This window comes from Leptopilina heterotoma, unplaced genomic scaffold (genome assembly GCF_015476425.1).
Source record: "Leptopilina heterotoma isolate Lh14 unplaced genomic scaffold, ASM1547642v1 Lhet_430, whole genome shotgun sequence".
In the NCBI taxonomy this organism is placed as follows: domain Eukaryota; kingdom Metazoa; phylum Arthropoda; class Insecta; order Hymenoptera; family Figitidae; genus Leptopilina; species Leptopilina heterotoma.
Window position 1 is genome coordinate 1,335,545 of NW_025111082.1, and position 18,518 is coordinate 1,354,062.

General features: G+C 30.1%; 1 protein-coding gene across 1 annotated transcript; it reads right to left on the reverse strand.

The window, feature by feature from the left end:
- Positions 1 to 2,798: 2,798 nt before the first annotated feature.
- LOC122506787 lies at positions 2,799 to 4,886 on the reverse strand. Its single transcript, XM_043619103.1, has one exon. It carries the CDS (start codon positions 4,884 to 4,886, stop codon positions 2,799 to 2,801), a length of 2,088 nt encoding a protein of 695 aa, XP_043475038.1.
- Between the last annotated feature and the right edge of the window lie 13,632 nt (positions 4,887 to 18,518).

Here is an 18,518-nt window from a genome sequence, read left to right on the forward strand (position 1 = left end):
TTGGAGATAATTCATAATTATTTGTCCTGGTAACAAGTGTTGGCGAACTTTGGTTAGGCGGAACTATTATTGGCTCTGCAGACTATATAAAATAAAAAAAAATTTTAAATTGTAATTAATATCTTCTTTATAAAAATATTTTCATAATTTTAAATATAAAAACTTTTAAATAACAAAAAATGAATTAACATTTTTTTAAATGCATAAAAAAATTGTAACAGTCAACATTTACACATTTTTTAAATTTAGTTATAAATATTTAATAAGCAAGTAAGTCTATAAACTTTTATAATGAGACTTTGAAAATAATTCGAAACATAAACTTCAATACAATTAAAAGTTACCTGCGACTCGAAAATAGATGGTATGCTGCCACTTTTTAACGATAAACGTTGACGAGGTTTAGTTAACTTGATTCCATCCAGCAATACTTCTATTGCATTTTTTTGCAAACAATTTTCAGCAAAATGATTCTCACAAATAAATAAATAATTTTTTTTTCTAAGACCTCTTTCATTTTTTAGGTTAGAATTACCAATAGATTGCAACCACCGGTTTTGAGATTTCTATAAATTAAAAATTTTTGTTCGTATTAAAAAATTTCGTTCATACATAAATTATTTTATTAATATTATCATCAAAAATATTGCATCCTATTAATTCAAGGAACATTTTTTATACACATACATTCATCGAAAAGTGAATCAAATTAACTTACCTTATCTTTAGGAAAACTAAACAAAGTTTTTCTATTTTCTTGGATGCTGCTGCTTCTACAATTTTTGATGCAGCAAATTCGCACCATTATTCAAATTTTAATCAAAAATTTTCTTGACAGAAACTCAAAACAATTTTAAATCACCTTTTCACCATATCTCATTCAAAAACAACGTGCTAATAATATATACATGTGTTTGTGATGTGCAGAAGACTCAAATTCGTTTACCGCGCAGTAACCGAACTGCAAAGTCCAACCGACTGCTGTCCCATTTCCTTTACATTACCCCCACTACTAAGTTAGACCTCCTGTTTCTAGTCTTCTTGACAAAGTGCATACCTTGTACTGTTGGGGTGATTTTTTTATAATTAAAATAAAATATGTTTTGAATAAAAATCTTACATATATTACAGGACTAGCAATCTAACGCGCGCTAAAGCGCGCGTCTAATACTTCGTTTTGTGATTTAGGCATTTTGAAATAAAGATTATGGGTCAGTATTTCTTAAAACGATCACGTAAATAAATAAAAAAAATTTAATTTTCAAAGTTTAATAATTTTGCTTCGTCATGAGAAAGTATTATTATAGTAAAATTTTTCAATCTCTATTTGTTAATGTTTTTATGACCCTTACAAAAAGCACTAAAAATCGCTTCGATTGGACTATTTTTAAATCTAATTAGATTAGAAATTACGAAATTATTGGTATTTTAACAACCAAAAATATTAAAGAAAATCTTATTTTTTAAATTCTAAAAAAAGTTGAAGTAAATTTTAAATTCTCATATAAATAACTTGTCCCTCACAGCACCGGGATATTCAGGATATCCCAGAGACGTCCTGGGGATATCGATTTGTTTTCGGAAGTTTGGATATCTCTGGGATATCCTAGGGACGTCCATGGATATCCAGAGGATAATCCAGGGATATCCAAACTTCCGAAAACAAATCGATATCCCCAGGACGTCTCTGGGATATCCTGAATATCCCGGTGCTGTGAGGGGTAGAACTTTAAAAATTGCTTTGATCCAAGTATTTTTAATTTAATTCGATAAGAAATACATTGTTATTTGAAAAAATAAAAATTATAAAAAATATTATTTTCAAATATTTTAATAAAAAGAATTTTATAAAAGCAGAAATGCAGAAAAGCAGAAATTTCCACAATTTACTATTTTTTACACAAACCTCAACAATATGAGTGCGACTACCATGCGGAACAATTGGCAAAGTTTGCCTAAAATCACCTGAAAGCAAAATAACTTTACCTCCAAACGGTTTATTACATTTTGTAATATCTCTTAACATGGATTCCATTGCTTGTAAAGCATATTTTGGGGCCATTGAAATTTCATCCCAAATAATAATTTTTGCACTCCTTAAAAGTTCAGCATGTTTCGACATTCCACTTATATTACATGTTGAATCTTCATTGATTGGTATAGGGAATTTAAACATAGAATGTGACGTTCGTCCTCCTTTTAGAAGATTAGCCGCTATACCAGTCCAAGCAACTGATAAAACTACTATTTCCTCACTTTCGACTGTAGTAATAATAGTATTGTGTAAATAGCTTTTACCACTTCCTCCAGGCCCATCAAGAAAAAAATATCTACTATCATATTCATCATTATGTACGGCCATCATAACATCATTAAAAACTTGCCGTTGTTCATCATTCAAACTTTCAATAAGATTATTAGCTTCTTCTTTTAGCAATTGTAATGTTAACGCATTACCTTTCTTATCAACAGAACTATAATCTTCAAGAATTTTTAGATCGATGTTTGGTAAACCAAATTGATGTAATGTAAATCCATGAAAATTAAATACTTCATTAATTAAAAGTAATGATTTTTGAAGCGATATTTCCACAGGTAAATTATTATCAAAAATCATGTGTTCTTTAAACTTATTCCATAAATCAACAGCATTCACAGGTAAACCAAACACACATATATATGCAAATAAACGACATAGTTCTTTAGGAAATTTCATACTCACGGCTTCAGTCAAACAATTATCCCACTCGTTATCGTCTACCATCAAATTTCTTGCACGTGCTGCTTCTGTATAAGTATTATATAATACCTTCATATGTTCTCACATCTTCAAACGATTTAGCACCACGTACATAAAGTAGTAAAATTCTCAAAAAATATCTTTCAATGTCTTTTGGACTTACAAAATACATTCGGCAAATTATAGGTTTTGTAATTCGTTCTCGTTTTTTCCAAGTTTTAGATGACTCAACAAAAACATACTTATGTGGTATTTCAGAGTACAAATATTTGCGTGCTTCAGGATCTTGTCTATTTAACTGAAACCATGCTGTCAACATTGTATTTTTAAATTTCTCAATTGCAGTTTGTTCCATTCCTTCTTGAAAACATATTGATTGTTGATTAGGCAAATGTACAGCTAATCTATATGTTGCATGTGATTGCTCGTGCATATTGAATTCATAAAGTCTATGCATTGCTTCTGGTGGACACACATACCGTGTATTTAAATAATTTTGAATTTCATCATAATGCATTACTTGATTATCATCTTTATAACCAACTATTGCATAATCATGTCCCTTATAACAATATTTAAATAAATATTTAATACCACCTGTACTACCACATGCTACTAAGTTAATATGACATGCAAATTTTTTACTTAAATACGGATTATATGATACAATCATCGAATTGTCAGCAGTGCATTTAATTGACCCGTCTCTATTATAAAAAATAATTTTTTTGCCATCATTTCTCCGTCTATACTCCGGATAATTTTTTGATTCATAATTTGTTTTTGGAGAAAATGGTTTAGGATAATTTTTCGTGCATAATTTTGTTTCAGGATTCATACAAGGAGAATGTACATTTTGCTTTCCACAAGGTCCATGAACTTGAAACTGCTTCACAATTTTATAAAGTTCTGGATTCTTTTTCTCATCAGGAATTTCTGCACATATTATTTTATCTACAGTTTCTGCATCACGAATAGCAAACTTTTTATCTAAAAAAATTATTGAATGTACATGAGGCAATCCACGCTTTTGAAATTCTATTACATATACATAAGCAATGACTGGACCAAAAATTTGTTTATCTTTTAATTCACACATTAATTCTTTTACTTTCTTTTGAAAAACTCGGGCAACAATATCTGGTCGGTCAGATGCAGTTTCCGAATCCAATAAATTTTCCATAATCTCAGGCCATTTTGGATTACATGTCATTGTAATAAATAAATCTGGTTTTCCAAATTCTTGAACTAATCGCATAGCGTCCATAAAACATTGTTGATAAGCGCGTGGTCCTCCAGTAAATGTAGAAGGTAAAATAATCATTTTCCCTGGTCGAATATTTTCTTGTGTTGCTTTATTATTCATATAATCCATTAATCCACAGTACATTTCAGCTCGAAGTTTTTTCTGTTCAAAACGAATATATTTTAAACGCTCACCTTCTACTTTTGACCAACTATCAACAATAAATTGTTGAGTTAATTTACCCATTTGTAAACATGGATTAAATGTTCCTCTATAAGACAAGCGATACATATAAAATTGTAAAGGAGTAATATTACGAACACCATCAGTATGTTTCATATTTACAGTCCATCCTGGATCACCTGACGGAAACATTAAAGGATATGTCATGGGATCGGCATGTGTGCTAAGACTACTAATTGGAATACTTTTAGAACCCCTTGGATGTATACATATATCACGTTCAATTGGAGGCTCACCATCTTCGCTAACAAATATAACTGCTACTTCATTGCAAGACGGAACATTATATTTGCTTTGAGAAAATTTTGGATCACGTTTAAACCACATTTGAATGCTTCTCGGACACTCATTCATTAATTTTGCCCTTGCTTCTTCTTCCAATTCCAATTCTTTCATCATTTTAAATGACTTTGCATAAATATTAATATCTCTAAGTAAAATATCTATTTCAGTCATTAGTAATTGTAAACATTTTTTATTACATTCATTATTCAATCGTTCCATCACCGCTTCATCAGTATCAAGAATATACAATTGACCATATTTTCGATTATCTCCATCATCAGGATGAAGAGAGCATGTATCATGATACACTTGTCCATGTATACGAAATACATAAGGACCATATCCCTTTGGAACGTCTAATTTAGCTCCCATGCTAGCAAATGCACACGAACTATTATAAGATCGAATATTTTCCTTATAATTCTTACTTTTAAAGTTATTATCAAATAATAAATTTTTCAAATACAAAGGATAAGGTTTTAAATCATACAACTTTACTTTTCCTTTATGACAACAACTACTAAATTTTTTATCCTGTGGCCTTTCACACAAAAAATGTAACGCGTCACAAAACATACATTTGACATTCATTACACCTAAATAATTTTGTGTAACTTTATGTTCATCAAACTCTTCAGACAACATAATTCCAACTCCTAAAGTTTCCATCATTTTTCCATTTTTTTTATTCATTTTACATGTTAAATTATTTTTTTGTCGATTTTTTTTGTCATCGTCCGTTTCTAAAGATAATTGTTTTCTTTTATAATTTAAATTCTTTTGCTTCATTACATTCTTTTCATCTACATTTAACAATTTTCTGTAATTACGTTTTCTCAATCTATCATTCTCTAGTCTGATTTTTTTCTGTTCATCTGTTTCTTCAAGCCTTGCCTTCCTTTTTCTCTCCTTGTCTGTTATTGCATAAAATCTCTTTTTCTCATTTTTTTCATTTTCATTAAGCTTCTCCTCTGAATATTCTGAAGATATACCTCTATTAACATTATTGTCGGAAGCTAATTTAGATTCTCTTCTCAACAATTTTTCAAATTCAGTAATATGATTGTCATTTAACTTTTTTCCTTCATTATTTAAAATTTTACAATCCTTATTACTTAAATTTTGTTGACCTTTGGTTTCATTTTCTATTTTTAGAGATAATTTAATTTTTTTACTATTTAAATTGTTTTGCGTCATTACTTTCTTTTCATCTATATTTCTAGCCTTTTGGCAATTACGTTTTCTCAGTCTATCATTTTCTAGTCTGATTAATTTCTGTTCATCTGTTTCTTCGAGCTTTACCTTCCTTTTTCTCTCATTATCTTTTATTGCGCGATGTCTCTTTTTCTCATAGTTTTCGTTTCCATTAAGCTTCTCCTCTGAATATTCTGTAGATATACCGCTATTCACATTATTATTACTAATACTGATACTAGTTTCACAAATGGAAGACGAGTTTGGTATTTCTATGAGTTTTGTAGCTCCATCCGTTAAAAGACGTTTCCAATCATACTCAACAAAAAAAGGTCTAATAACGTTTGTCAATTCCACGGAAGGAAATGAAATTAAACGATTATTTTCAAACATAAAAATTAGATGTCGTCTCATTTCACTATGAATATAATTAACAGTATTTGGCAATTCATTGTAATATAAAGATGTTGCAAACGCTATTGCGTATATGCCACAGTCAATTCCATTCGGTTGTAGATTAACAGTTGAAAAAACTACCGGCGGTTTGAAAGGATATAATCTAAGTAAATATTTTTTTTGATCTTCATTTAGGCATTCCTTATTAAGACTATTATAAATATATAGCCTTAATCCATCATAATAAGTACAAATCCAGTGACCAGATTTGCAAGCACCACTAAAAAGTATTTGAATGTGCTTCTGATTTTTATCAATCGGAATAATGAATTCAGGCGTAATTAAATATAAAGTACTTTGCATGTTAAATGATAAATTTGATTCTCTTCTCAACAACTTTTCAAATTCAGTAATATGATTGTCATTTAACATTTTTCCTTCAGTATGTAGAATTCTATTATCTTTATCACTTAAATAAACTTTTTCTTCTCTGTTAGACATGATTTTTTAACAAAATGAACTAATAATTTAATATTTTTCAAAAACTTATTTTTTGAAAACAGACTTAAACTTAAAGCTTCTATCTTATAACTAAATAAATTAAAATAATGAATAAATATAAATAATTTTTTATAGTTTATTTTATTTTTTATATGAACATTTCTTTACATTTAAATTTATTTTATTTTTTCTATTTATTATATATTTAATTAATTAATAATAAATAGTCATCAAATTTCTCAAAAATCTCATAAAACACATAGTTTGCATAAATAATACAAGTCACATAAATCGCATTTTCTTCCCATATAAATCATATAATAATACGCATAATAAGTCGCATAATTTCGCATAAGTCACATGATTTCGCATAAGTCATATAATAAAGCACATCTAATAAAGCAAAAAACTCATGTAAATCATGAGCACATAAGTACAAATAAATATATAAAAAGTGCAATAATATCTTAACTAATATAATTGAAAAAAATTAAATCAAAAATTATCCCAAAACATTAACCAAAATAAATTTATTTACTCTAACAAAATATTTCACTGAGTTCAAATTTTCACAATTATTATTAATAGAAAATCAAATTCAACTGTAAAGTAGAAAATTTTAAAGATTTTTTAATAAAGATACTCTTTGAAATTGAAACCCTTACTCGTACTTCCGTTACTTTTCATACCTCGTTCTCTATCTTCCTCTCATTCACTCCTTCTGTCTGAGATGAGAAGAGAAAAATAATCAGCCAATAAACAATTAAGACCCCCTTTTAGTATTTTCGCTTAAAAGTGAAATTCCCCACTTTTCCTTCCCCTACCAATTCTTGTTGCACTCTTTCTATCTGACACAGAAAAGGGAGAAAACATGATACCTCTTTCTAAACAGAAAAGTAGGCGTTACTTTCTTAATTATTCACCTCTCCTTCGCTCCTACTCTAAACTAAAAGGGCAGGCGATACTTCCCTCTCTTTCTCTCTATCAATCTTTCTCTCTCACTGCGGACGGAATGTACACGCTCTGGACAGACTGAATGAATTCGAAGATTATTATAGTTAATTATTCAAAACCGTTTGATTATTAATTGAAAATAATTAAAGAAGGTAACTTATTAATTTAATAAATAATTTAAATTTCTCAATTTTAAGGAGAAACTTATTTGTTTTCATTCTGACATTTTAGCAATAAATAAGCAGAAATACTACACAACATATTCTTCAACACATGATTTGTTCAATAGTACACTATTGTACAATCAGCCTAAAAATACTAAATAAAAAACTTTTAACATACTTTTATTCCTTTCTAAAAAAACAGTTCGAGAAATTCGAAGAATACCCTGGTAAAAATTTCGAACTAATTCCGGATTAAATAAGGACAGATTATTAGTCCGAAAATTGTACAAAAAAGGTCCGAAAATGATCCGCGTTAGTCTGATATTAATCCGAACGAAAATCTGAATCCGAAAACACTCCGATGTAATCCTGAATGTTTACGAATTCAGTCCGTAATTAGTCCGCATCAATCCGAATTTATGACCGTTGAAGAATTCTTCTAAAATAAGTACGGAATTATCAGAAATCAATATGTAAAGAATACGGAATCAGTCCGCAACAATCCGAATTTAATCAAGTTAAAAAAACTTAATCCGTAAAATGTCTGAAGCAATCCGAACTCTGTAAGCAAGAAATCCGATATTAGTCCGCAACAATTTGAAATTAAGTGTTGCAAAATCTTATTCCGAAACAAGTACGAAACAATCCGAAAACTGTATACAACGAATTCGGAAATTGTCTGCAACGATTGAGATTTAATCCAATTGAAAGACATAATCCGAAACAATCCGAAATCTATATGCTAAGTATCCGAAAATTGTCTGAAATAATCTGGATTTAATCCAATTAAAAGGCATAATCCGAAACAAATACTAAACAATCCGAAATATATATGCAAAGAATCCGGTAATAGTTAGCGGCAATCCAAATAATATCCGATCAAAACACCCCAGTCCAAAAATAAGTCTTATAATAATATGGAATTTGTAAATATATATATACAATCCACAGACAGTCCAAAACAATCCATATTCAATCCAATTCAAAGACTTAATCCGGAATGATTTTGGTCAGATAAATTCAAACTATAATTATAATTTCGTATGACAAATACCTGACCATAACCAGATTAATTCCGGACTTAATCGGACTATTTGCAAGTTGCGTATTACCAAACTAACTTCAGACTAGATCGTACTAATTCCGGATTCACTGGTTATACACAAACCTATTGAGTTTGGATTTATCCGAACTAATTCTGAGTGACGAAAACCTGACCATAAGCAGACTGTTTCGGATTAGCTGCGGATTCACTGGTTAAACCAATCAGATTACTTCTGCATTTACTAGTTGCAAATAATCTGACTAACTTCGGACTAAATCGGACTAATTACGGATTCAATAGTTCGTCGGGTTAGCCCAATATCATACTTATTCGACAAACAAGGCAAGAACATACTTATTCAGAAAAGAGGCAAGAACATGCTTATTCAAAATATAAAGTAAAAACAAACGAATTCGCAAATAAACCTTTTTAGTCAGACTTTAAATTATCAAGAATATTATAATTTTATTTCAATAATACTTTTTATATTAGAAAAACAAAATATTAAAAAAATTATTCTTAATGAAACTAAATAAAAGTTATTATTCGTAAAACAATTGTACAAAAGTAAAATTTAAAGTCTGACCGAAAAGGTTAATTTGCGAATTCATTTGTTTTTACTTTATATTTTGAATAAGCATGTTCTTGCCTCCTTTCTGAATAAGTATGTTCTTGCCTTGTTTGTCGAATAAGTATATGATATTGCGCTAACCCGACGAGTTTTAAAAAACTGTATTGATTTTAAACTTAATTCAGGATGAAAAACTTCACAATAAATCGTACTGTTGCGGACAAATTCCGGATTAGTCCGAAATCGGTCCGACTTTTTATTCAGGGTATTCACTTATTGTAAATAAAATATTTACTTTTGCAGTCAATTTGATTTTACACTAGTATTATTAGTTATCTTTTTTAATATTATAATTAACACTGATGGTTTAGTTTTTTGTCATTTCTTTTCGTGGCACTTGATAAATTCTATTATGAATTTGAACTCCCATGCGAGCGTGGTATAGTGGTTAGTGTACTCGATTTCGGTGCGATATAATGTTAGATAGATGTAGGTTCGAATCCCCAAGCGTGAGAAATTTTAAGTTAATGTAAATAAAATTGCGATAGGTAAATCGAAATAGTTATTTTCGTATCAAGGGCGCAAAATAGGTGATTGCGACGATGGCGAAATGAAGGGACCGAGGAGAAACAATTTCGCGCCCGAGGCGAAGCCGAGGAAGCGAAAGTGTCCCCGAGGTCCCGAAATTTCGCCAGAGTCGTAATCACCTTTGCGCCCATGAAGCTAACATAATTTTTTGTCCTAACTGCATGGAAAGTATGTCAATGAGGGCACGAACGATTAAACGCTCATATTAGTTAAAAATTAAACTCTATATAAATGTTAACTCTGAAGTCTATAAATGATATAAGTTTTAATATTGAAATAAGAAAACAATGTATTCTGGAAATATAGGATTTATTTATTTAGAACGTAGTAATTAATAATTAAACAAAACTGAAACAAGATTGTTTAAAATTGACAATTTTTAGAAAAAATAGAAAAAAATGCACATTTTTATAGACAAAATAAAACAAGTTGAAAATGTTTGCATTTTTATAGTCAACATAAAAAGAAAGTCGAAAATATCGCATTTTACTGAAGAAAATCGAGTAATTAACATGCGGGCGCTAAATACTTTCTCGCCCGCTCAGAGGTAGGGGAATGAGTTACTTTGCGCCCGCTCTAAGTGCCCGAAATGACATACTTTCCGTGCAGGTAGGACAAAAAATATGTTGAATGTACCATAAAGTAATAATAATTAATATGTGTAGGGGAGACTGGGGTAAACCCGCTCACTAGCGATTTGACGCTATGAACTCAACTTAAGATGGAAATATTGGTACTGTGAATAGTACTTAACATTCAACTTATATTAACGAACTTTCGTTTAGTTTCATGAATTCAACATAGAATCAGAGACGATCAAATGTTTTTAGAGGTGTCAGAAAAAAATGTATTTTGGATTTTTAAGTTTTTCGATCATTATTTTTGAGTATTAATTTATCTGGCAAATTTTTTTTGTTGCCATTGGATGTCCTTCTTCGAAGTACATATATAGTTTTGTCTTATTTTAAAAAGATTTAATTAAATTTATTCTGAAATGTGAGGAATACACTCGGGGTAAAGTCGCTCACGTGAAGTCGGGGTAAAGCCGCTCACTTAGTTTTAAATTTAAAATTTAGAATAAAATAATTTCACGTATTATATTTCAACAATAACACAATTTATGACTTATTAAAACCAAAATTGTAACTACATTTTACTTTCTCTTAATAAAATATAACACTATTTAAATCCATAGTTGTAATTCATGAAATCTATGTTCATTATTTATTAAACCAATTTGTTGTTTATAGAATTGTTTATATAACTCATAAATTATCAATAATAAATCATACTTAAGACGGGAATAAGACGAACTTTAATATTTAAAAAATAAAACTGTTCCGTCTTGAAAAGATAAAGTGAGCTGGTTTACCCTGGAAAATTGTGATTTCGAAATTTGGTATATGTTTATTAAAAAGTTTCTCTAAGTAAAACTAAAAAAGATAAATCAAAAACTCTTTTTTATTTTTTTAGTAGAAATCATAAGCTTTCAAATGATATAAATTAACTTGGATTTAGAAAATAATTTCCTAGATTTTAGCCGATCTGAAAAAAAGTGAGCGGGTTTACCCCAGTCTCCCCTATCTTGTATAATTATTTTTTATTAACATTCACTAAATTGTCCGGACTAAATTTTGACTGTTTCGGACTAATTCCGGATTCACTAGTTAAAATTAACTGATATTAATTTCAGACTTCATCAGACCAACTCCGGATTTACTAGTTGTTCATAAACCGTATAGAGTTCGGATTTATTCGGATTAATTTCGGGTGACAAAAACCTGACCATAAACCGCACTGTTTCGGACAAATTTCGGATTAGTCCGAAATCTGTCCGGTTTTTTAACCAGGGATGAAACTCGTAAAACTCGAACTCGAAAATCTCGAATTGGAGAACAGTCGTTGGCACTGCGCTAGTGGTTGGCACCCCTCTTAGGTTTTCTTTAAATAACAAGATATAGCAAAAATCTAGCATGTTTTGCATATGATTATTAGAATTTCCAACATTTTTCACAAAAATCTAATATATAACTTATTAGAAGTAATTACTTAATTGCATTAAAAAAATAAAATTAATATCATTCTCAAACTGTTAGGAAATTTTCGGTTTTTCTAAAGAAAATCTTAAGAAAACTGAAATTTTTTAACTTAATTTATTATTATTAGAAGTGGGTAAATTTGCTTTTTTCTTTGCAAATATTTTAGTAGAATATATAAATATTGATTAGTTTAACACATCTTGTCTTAAAAATTATTAATTTATTTATTTCAATGGGGTGCCAATGAAAATATTAAAAAAAGCAACTGTTCCAGTCGTTGGCACACACATGTCAACGACTGGACAAGCCGTATTTTTAACCAAGCTCCAGTCGTTGACATCCCTCATTTCGCAATGAAAAGTGAGGTTATGTAACAATGTTTACGTCTAGTCAATAATTTCAGTCTCTTTGAAAAATGATATATACATGTATTATTGAATTATATATAAGTACATTTTCTTGTATTTGTTTATTACTTAAAACTATAATGAATTATTCTTGATTAATTAGAAAATAAAAAAATTTTAATTTGCTTGTTTGAAACATAAGAAATTTAAAGGTTATGTATGGGTGCCAACCACTGGAAACTGGTGGGTGCCAACGACTAGTGCTTGCAGTGCCAACGACTGGAAATTGGTGTCATTATATCATTATTAATTAATTTAAAAGTTTCAGTTTATTTTTATTCAAAATTGATAATTTTATCGTATTCTGTATTAAATTCTGAATACATATGTATATTACTGTAAGTATTATATAATATTAGTTTTTATCTATTAAAATAATTCTTAAAGTCAAAATTTGGCCTTAAGGGTGCCAACGACTGGAGCAGTTACCCTAGAACTCGAATGAAAAGTAATCGCGTGAAATGATGTGAAGCACTTTATTGGCCAAGATAGAAAGATGTCCGCTGCTTGTTTTCTTTCGGATCTTATACTTTATTTTCGGCAAATAAAAAATAAAATCAATTATTTGACGAAAATAAAGTATAAGATCCAAAAGAAAATAAACATCGGACATCTTTCTGTCTCGGCCAATCAAGTGCTTCACGTCATTTTACGCGTGCATAAGAGCAATGTCCATTTTTCGAGTTCACGAATACGTGTTACGTTTTCCAGTTCGATTACCTTTCATTCAAGTTCTATGCTATGTCTTTTTTAAGAAAGGACTTATTATACTTGGTACTTGCTCGAAATGTAATTATAATTTGTTGATGGATATTTTTGGTTGTTTGTCTTTAATCTATTTTGATTTATTTTAACTTTACATTAATTATTATATTTCATATTTTACTTGTATATTTATTTGATAATTTCTATTGATTTGTATCGTTGGGATTTCTAAATATTTTGTGAATAAGTAAATAATTACACTGTAAAATATCTAAGAAAAATGAAATTCTCTATTAGGTATATTACTTATATAGTACCTGATCGAATCCTTTGAATTAACGCAGAAATTTTTACGTGTGGGGGAACAAATTACAGTAAATGAGTAGTCATTGTTTGGAAACAACGACTTGTAATTTGTGTCTTATAACCGATTGTAAACGACATGGTCAGTGTGGGTGTTCCAATTTGGGCCTCCCCCATTCACACTCGAATCGAAGTTGATCGAATAATTTATTTTCTCCTGCAGTCACTTCACAACAGGGAAACGATTTCAAACCAGATGAAGATAAGAGAAGAAAAGATAATTGAACTCATCCATATTATTTCATAATGATTATACTTTCTAGATGTATTTATTAATGATAAATCAATTTCTCTAATTACCTTTGAAACCTCAATTCATAACTGTAAATTTTTTCCATGATCATTATCTAATTAACAACAAAAATATAATATGATAGTATAGTATGAAATATTTAAAATTATTGTTTAATCTGATTGTTAGATTAAAAGTTTATCACGTATGCCTTTTGCTCGTAAAAGTCACGGGTCATTGAACAAGATTTGGAGGATAATTGGTCCTGATACGTAGGCAAACGATAATTATGGTTTGATTATGATTGTAGGTGTGAAGCAGTTTCAGGCCCACTTCTGACAAATCAATGTCCAACCATTGAATTGCAAATAAATTTTCGGTAACCCATTATTTTCAGACAAGGGGAACTAAAAGGTGAAATTGATAATTCCCTCTGCAAGGGAAGCTATTGTTAAATATACTTCTGCAGTACATCCCAAGTGTCAAAAATGAAACATTGTGACTCTTCAGAAGGAAGTAACCATTAATTTTTTCAAAATCGAAATTATAAAGATTAAGAGTTTTAAGACAAACGTAAATATTACACGTAGATATTTTGATGTTGAAATGAATGGTTGACTGTATCAATAAATATCTATAAAGAAAGCAGAATATCAGGTAAATGTTATATATCTCCCTATATTACAAAAATATATCGCTGTCGCCGCTGTTTCAAGATTCCATCCCCCCTCCTCAAAGGTCAAAGGGCAAACATAACCTCAAAACCCCCTTCCCACTTACAGGTCACATGGCAAACATAACCTCAAAACCCCCTTCCCACTCACAGGTCACATGGCAAACATAACCTCAAAACCCTCTTCCCACTCACAGGTCACAAGGCAAACATAGCCACAAACCCCCCTCCCCACTCATAGGTAACATGGCAAACATAACCTCAAAACCCCCTTCCCACTCATAGGTCATAGGGAAAACATAACCACAAACCCCCCTCCCCACTCATAGGTAACATGGCAAACATAACCTCAAAACCCCCTTCCTACTCACAGGTCACTTGGCAAACATAACCTCAAACCCCCCTCCCCACTCATAGGCTGTTTTCGGCACTCGCCCCGAGTTAACTCCGGGTTAATGGTGATTGGTTAGACCAACAGAATGTTTTTGATGATTGGATAATATTTAACTCGGGGTTAACCCTGGGTGAGTGCCGAAAACAGCCATAGGTAACATGGCAAACATAACCTCAAAACCCCCTCCCTACTCACAGGTCACAGGACAATCATAACCTCTTAATCTCCGCTCTCCTCTATTCCAACTCACAGGTCACACGTCAAATATAACCGCAAAATTGCCCCTCCCTCTTTATCTCCAAGGACAGGTCACAGGGCAAGCATAACCTCAAAGGCCTCTGCAAGTGAAAGCTATAGTACATTCAAAATAACCTTTTTTTTCTTTTTTTTTACTTTTATATTAATTATTAATAAATTATAATTATTATATTTAACAATAATAATAAAATTCATAATTTTAACATAGAATTTTATTACTAACCAATTTAACATATCATGTAAACTTAAAATTTTGTAAATAAATATAAAATTCTAACGCTATATATATTACAAAAAGATATCGCCGCCGCCGCTGTTTCAAGATTCTGTAAGGACGCCCTTTCCCAAAGGGGCCGTCAAAACTTATGTCAAAATTGACCTATTTTTTGACCTATATAGGTTAAAAAGTGGTCTCCATGTGGGCCCTTACATTACGTCAAAATCCATGTTTAATTTTACCTATTTTTTGAGCTACAGGTTTTAATGGTGCTTTAGTGTGGGCCATTACATTACGTCAAAATTTGACCTGTGTTTTACCTACAGGTCAGAGCTTGTCCCCTCAAATAGGAGCGCCAAATAGGACGTCAAAGCCTATGCCAAAGACAAATTTTTTCCTTGAAGGCTGTTAGTTACTACAAAATTGATGACAAAGATGGTAAAATGCGATCTTATGACATTAGCCAATCTGAAATTGTAAATTATCATATGTAATAAAAATGATTAGAAATCTTTTTAAATTTGGTTTTTAGCCAAATTCTGTAAAAGTCAAGTATACTTATGTGTTTGAAATTTAATTAAAAATTTATTTTAAAATTCGAAAATTGTAAGTGCATACACATAAATACATTTATTTATTTTAAAATTTATTTTAAAATTGAGTTTTAATGAATTTGTTTTCAAGATGCACCACGAGGAGGTACACTAAACTTTAAAATTGGTTAAAATTTATTGCAAACCTAATTTAAAAAGATGTGAAATAATCTTTACTATATATGATAATTAAAAATTTCAGATTTTCCAAAATCATAAAATCGCATTTTACCATCTTTATATAGGGGGTTGGCGCGCGAAGCGCGCAGGGGGGCGAAGCCCCCCTAGTATATATATATATATATATATATATATAAAATTGTGAGACTTTCTATGGTTTAATTTTACACATCGTTAATAAACGCGGAAAGATTTTAACACCTCGTAAAAATATAGGAAATATAATGCTAATGGTGGTTATAACCTTGGGAAAATATTTTTTATTGCTAACAGTTGTACCGACAATGTACAAAAAGATGTCGTAAATTTTATAGATCTCCATTTTTAAATATATATTTATAACACAATTTGTAATTAGGTATTTATTATATTTTAAAAACTATATATCGGACAATATGAAAATTATATATTTTAAGCGTTTATTTCGAATAAATGTACTTATTTTTTTTCAAATAATAAATTGTTCCTTTATGCGTCTAAAGAAACTTTATCTCGACATCATTTTTGAAAAGTATATAATTTGCACTTGTAAAATACTATAGGATGAAATAAGTCGGAAAGGAATTTTGATAATAGGCCAGTAGCTGATTACATTCGTGTATTGCAATTAGCGAGTTATGACATACGAAAACCGATAGTCGAGGAACGGACAGGCTACCTTATTTTTCGCACCTTGCATGCCATCTTCACGCGCAATAATAACAAAACCACTTTAACTTTAATGCATCTTATACACAAATTTTATACTCTCGAACGAGTTATCTCGTCGAAAACTCGCTTCTGGTTTTTCCTTCTTTAGTAACTTGACATTATTTTCGTAATCGTTTTATTCTTTCCTGCTCGAAGAATGACACATTAACTTTGTTAAATCATTCTTGCACTATCCTTGCACGTTATTCGTGACTAATAAGAAACAAACTAGTATTTATTTGATTACTTGACTAAACTTTATTTATTTTTAGAAATTCTCATACATTTTAAATTGATATTGAACGAAATAGACTTGAAAAATTTGAAATTCAATTTAATTTGCAGATTCAAGTTTGACTAGATTTTATGAATGATTTTAGTGACAGATAAAAATGAATCTGCCAAAGAAGAACCAGAAGTAGTGACAAAAAAGAGGGGCAAAAATTATCACATAAGATTGCTTCCGCTTTCCACTCAGTCATAATAATAAATGAACGATGCAAAAAGATTATTTCTTTTTCTTTTTCATTTCTCCCATCGCATCCATACTAATTGTCAATTACATAAGCGGTTTGGATCGTTATTACCGTTATGACTTGGTTGGTTGAATTGCTTGCAAAATGTATATAATTTTACGTCAGCGCCTTCAATTGGCTGTCAAACCTTACATCAACCTACGTGTCTCTTGTGATAGGTTGTCGCAAAAATAACAACGTGTTAACGTTCTAAATGGACAAAAGCTTCCCACCACATTCAACTTAAACTATCATCGTCAAATGCAAATCTTTCTTATGTTGAGGTTTTTGTACCTCAAGCATAAAAGCCCTATGTGTCACATTATTGTTCGCCAACTTTTAATAATTATTTTAATGTTCCACACATTAATGTCCCGTTTATTATTTTCTTTTTGTTTTGTTACTTCCTTTTTGGTACTTAAATTTTTTATCTCAATTCCTTTTTATGGTTCTTCTTCTACTGAATATTTTTTTTAATATTAGTAGAAGAAAATAATTAAAAACATACGTGTTTTGAAACAGAAATATTCATGGGAAATAAAAAATAAAAATAGTAGAAAATTCGAAGAATGCAAACAATTTTTAAATCAGGTTTTAATAAATTGTCTTAAAGGCAACATAAGAAATCCTAAAGTTAAGTAAAGTAAAAATATCCTTTTAAAATAAGTCTCATGAACGCTAAATAGATTACAGCAGTGGTTCGGTGCAGAAAACTCATAAAATATATTGCGATTACGTCAAGCTACGTAACAGGACTCAGTGATAATAATGAGCCAAGTAATGAGTATCGTTAAACGCTGCTCGCCAACACATGGAAATCTCATAAATACTCAATAAGAAGTGTACCCACGATGTATTCAAGCAACTTCTGTACGGATAAGGAGGTTTAACTGTTTCCCTACTGATCGTTTTGGGGGACTGACACTATCATTCAGGAAGCTAATACGATAGAAAAATCCTTGTCTTATACAATTTACTTAAATTGTTTATTTACTAATAGCGATAAAATATTTCACAGCAGTTATAGACATAAACAGATTGATACTTATAATTGCAAATGTAAGAAAAATGGTTTTATAGCCATTTGTATAAAAAGATAATAGATAAATGAGCAGGTTGGTATCTGGAATGCACGTATCCTTCGTAAAAATTAAACAGTAACAATTTAATAAAACTTTTAGTTATCACAAAAATGTTTGACCAGACAAAAATCTAAATATCTTGAAAATAATTAAAACCAAACAAAAATCTAGACTCTAGACTATAGTAATATAGATTTTGTCAGACACCTATATTAATATTGAAATTAATACAATGTGCAGTAC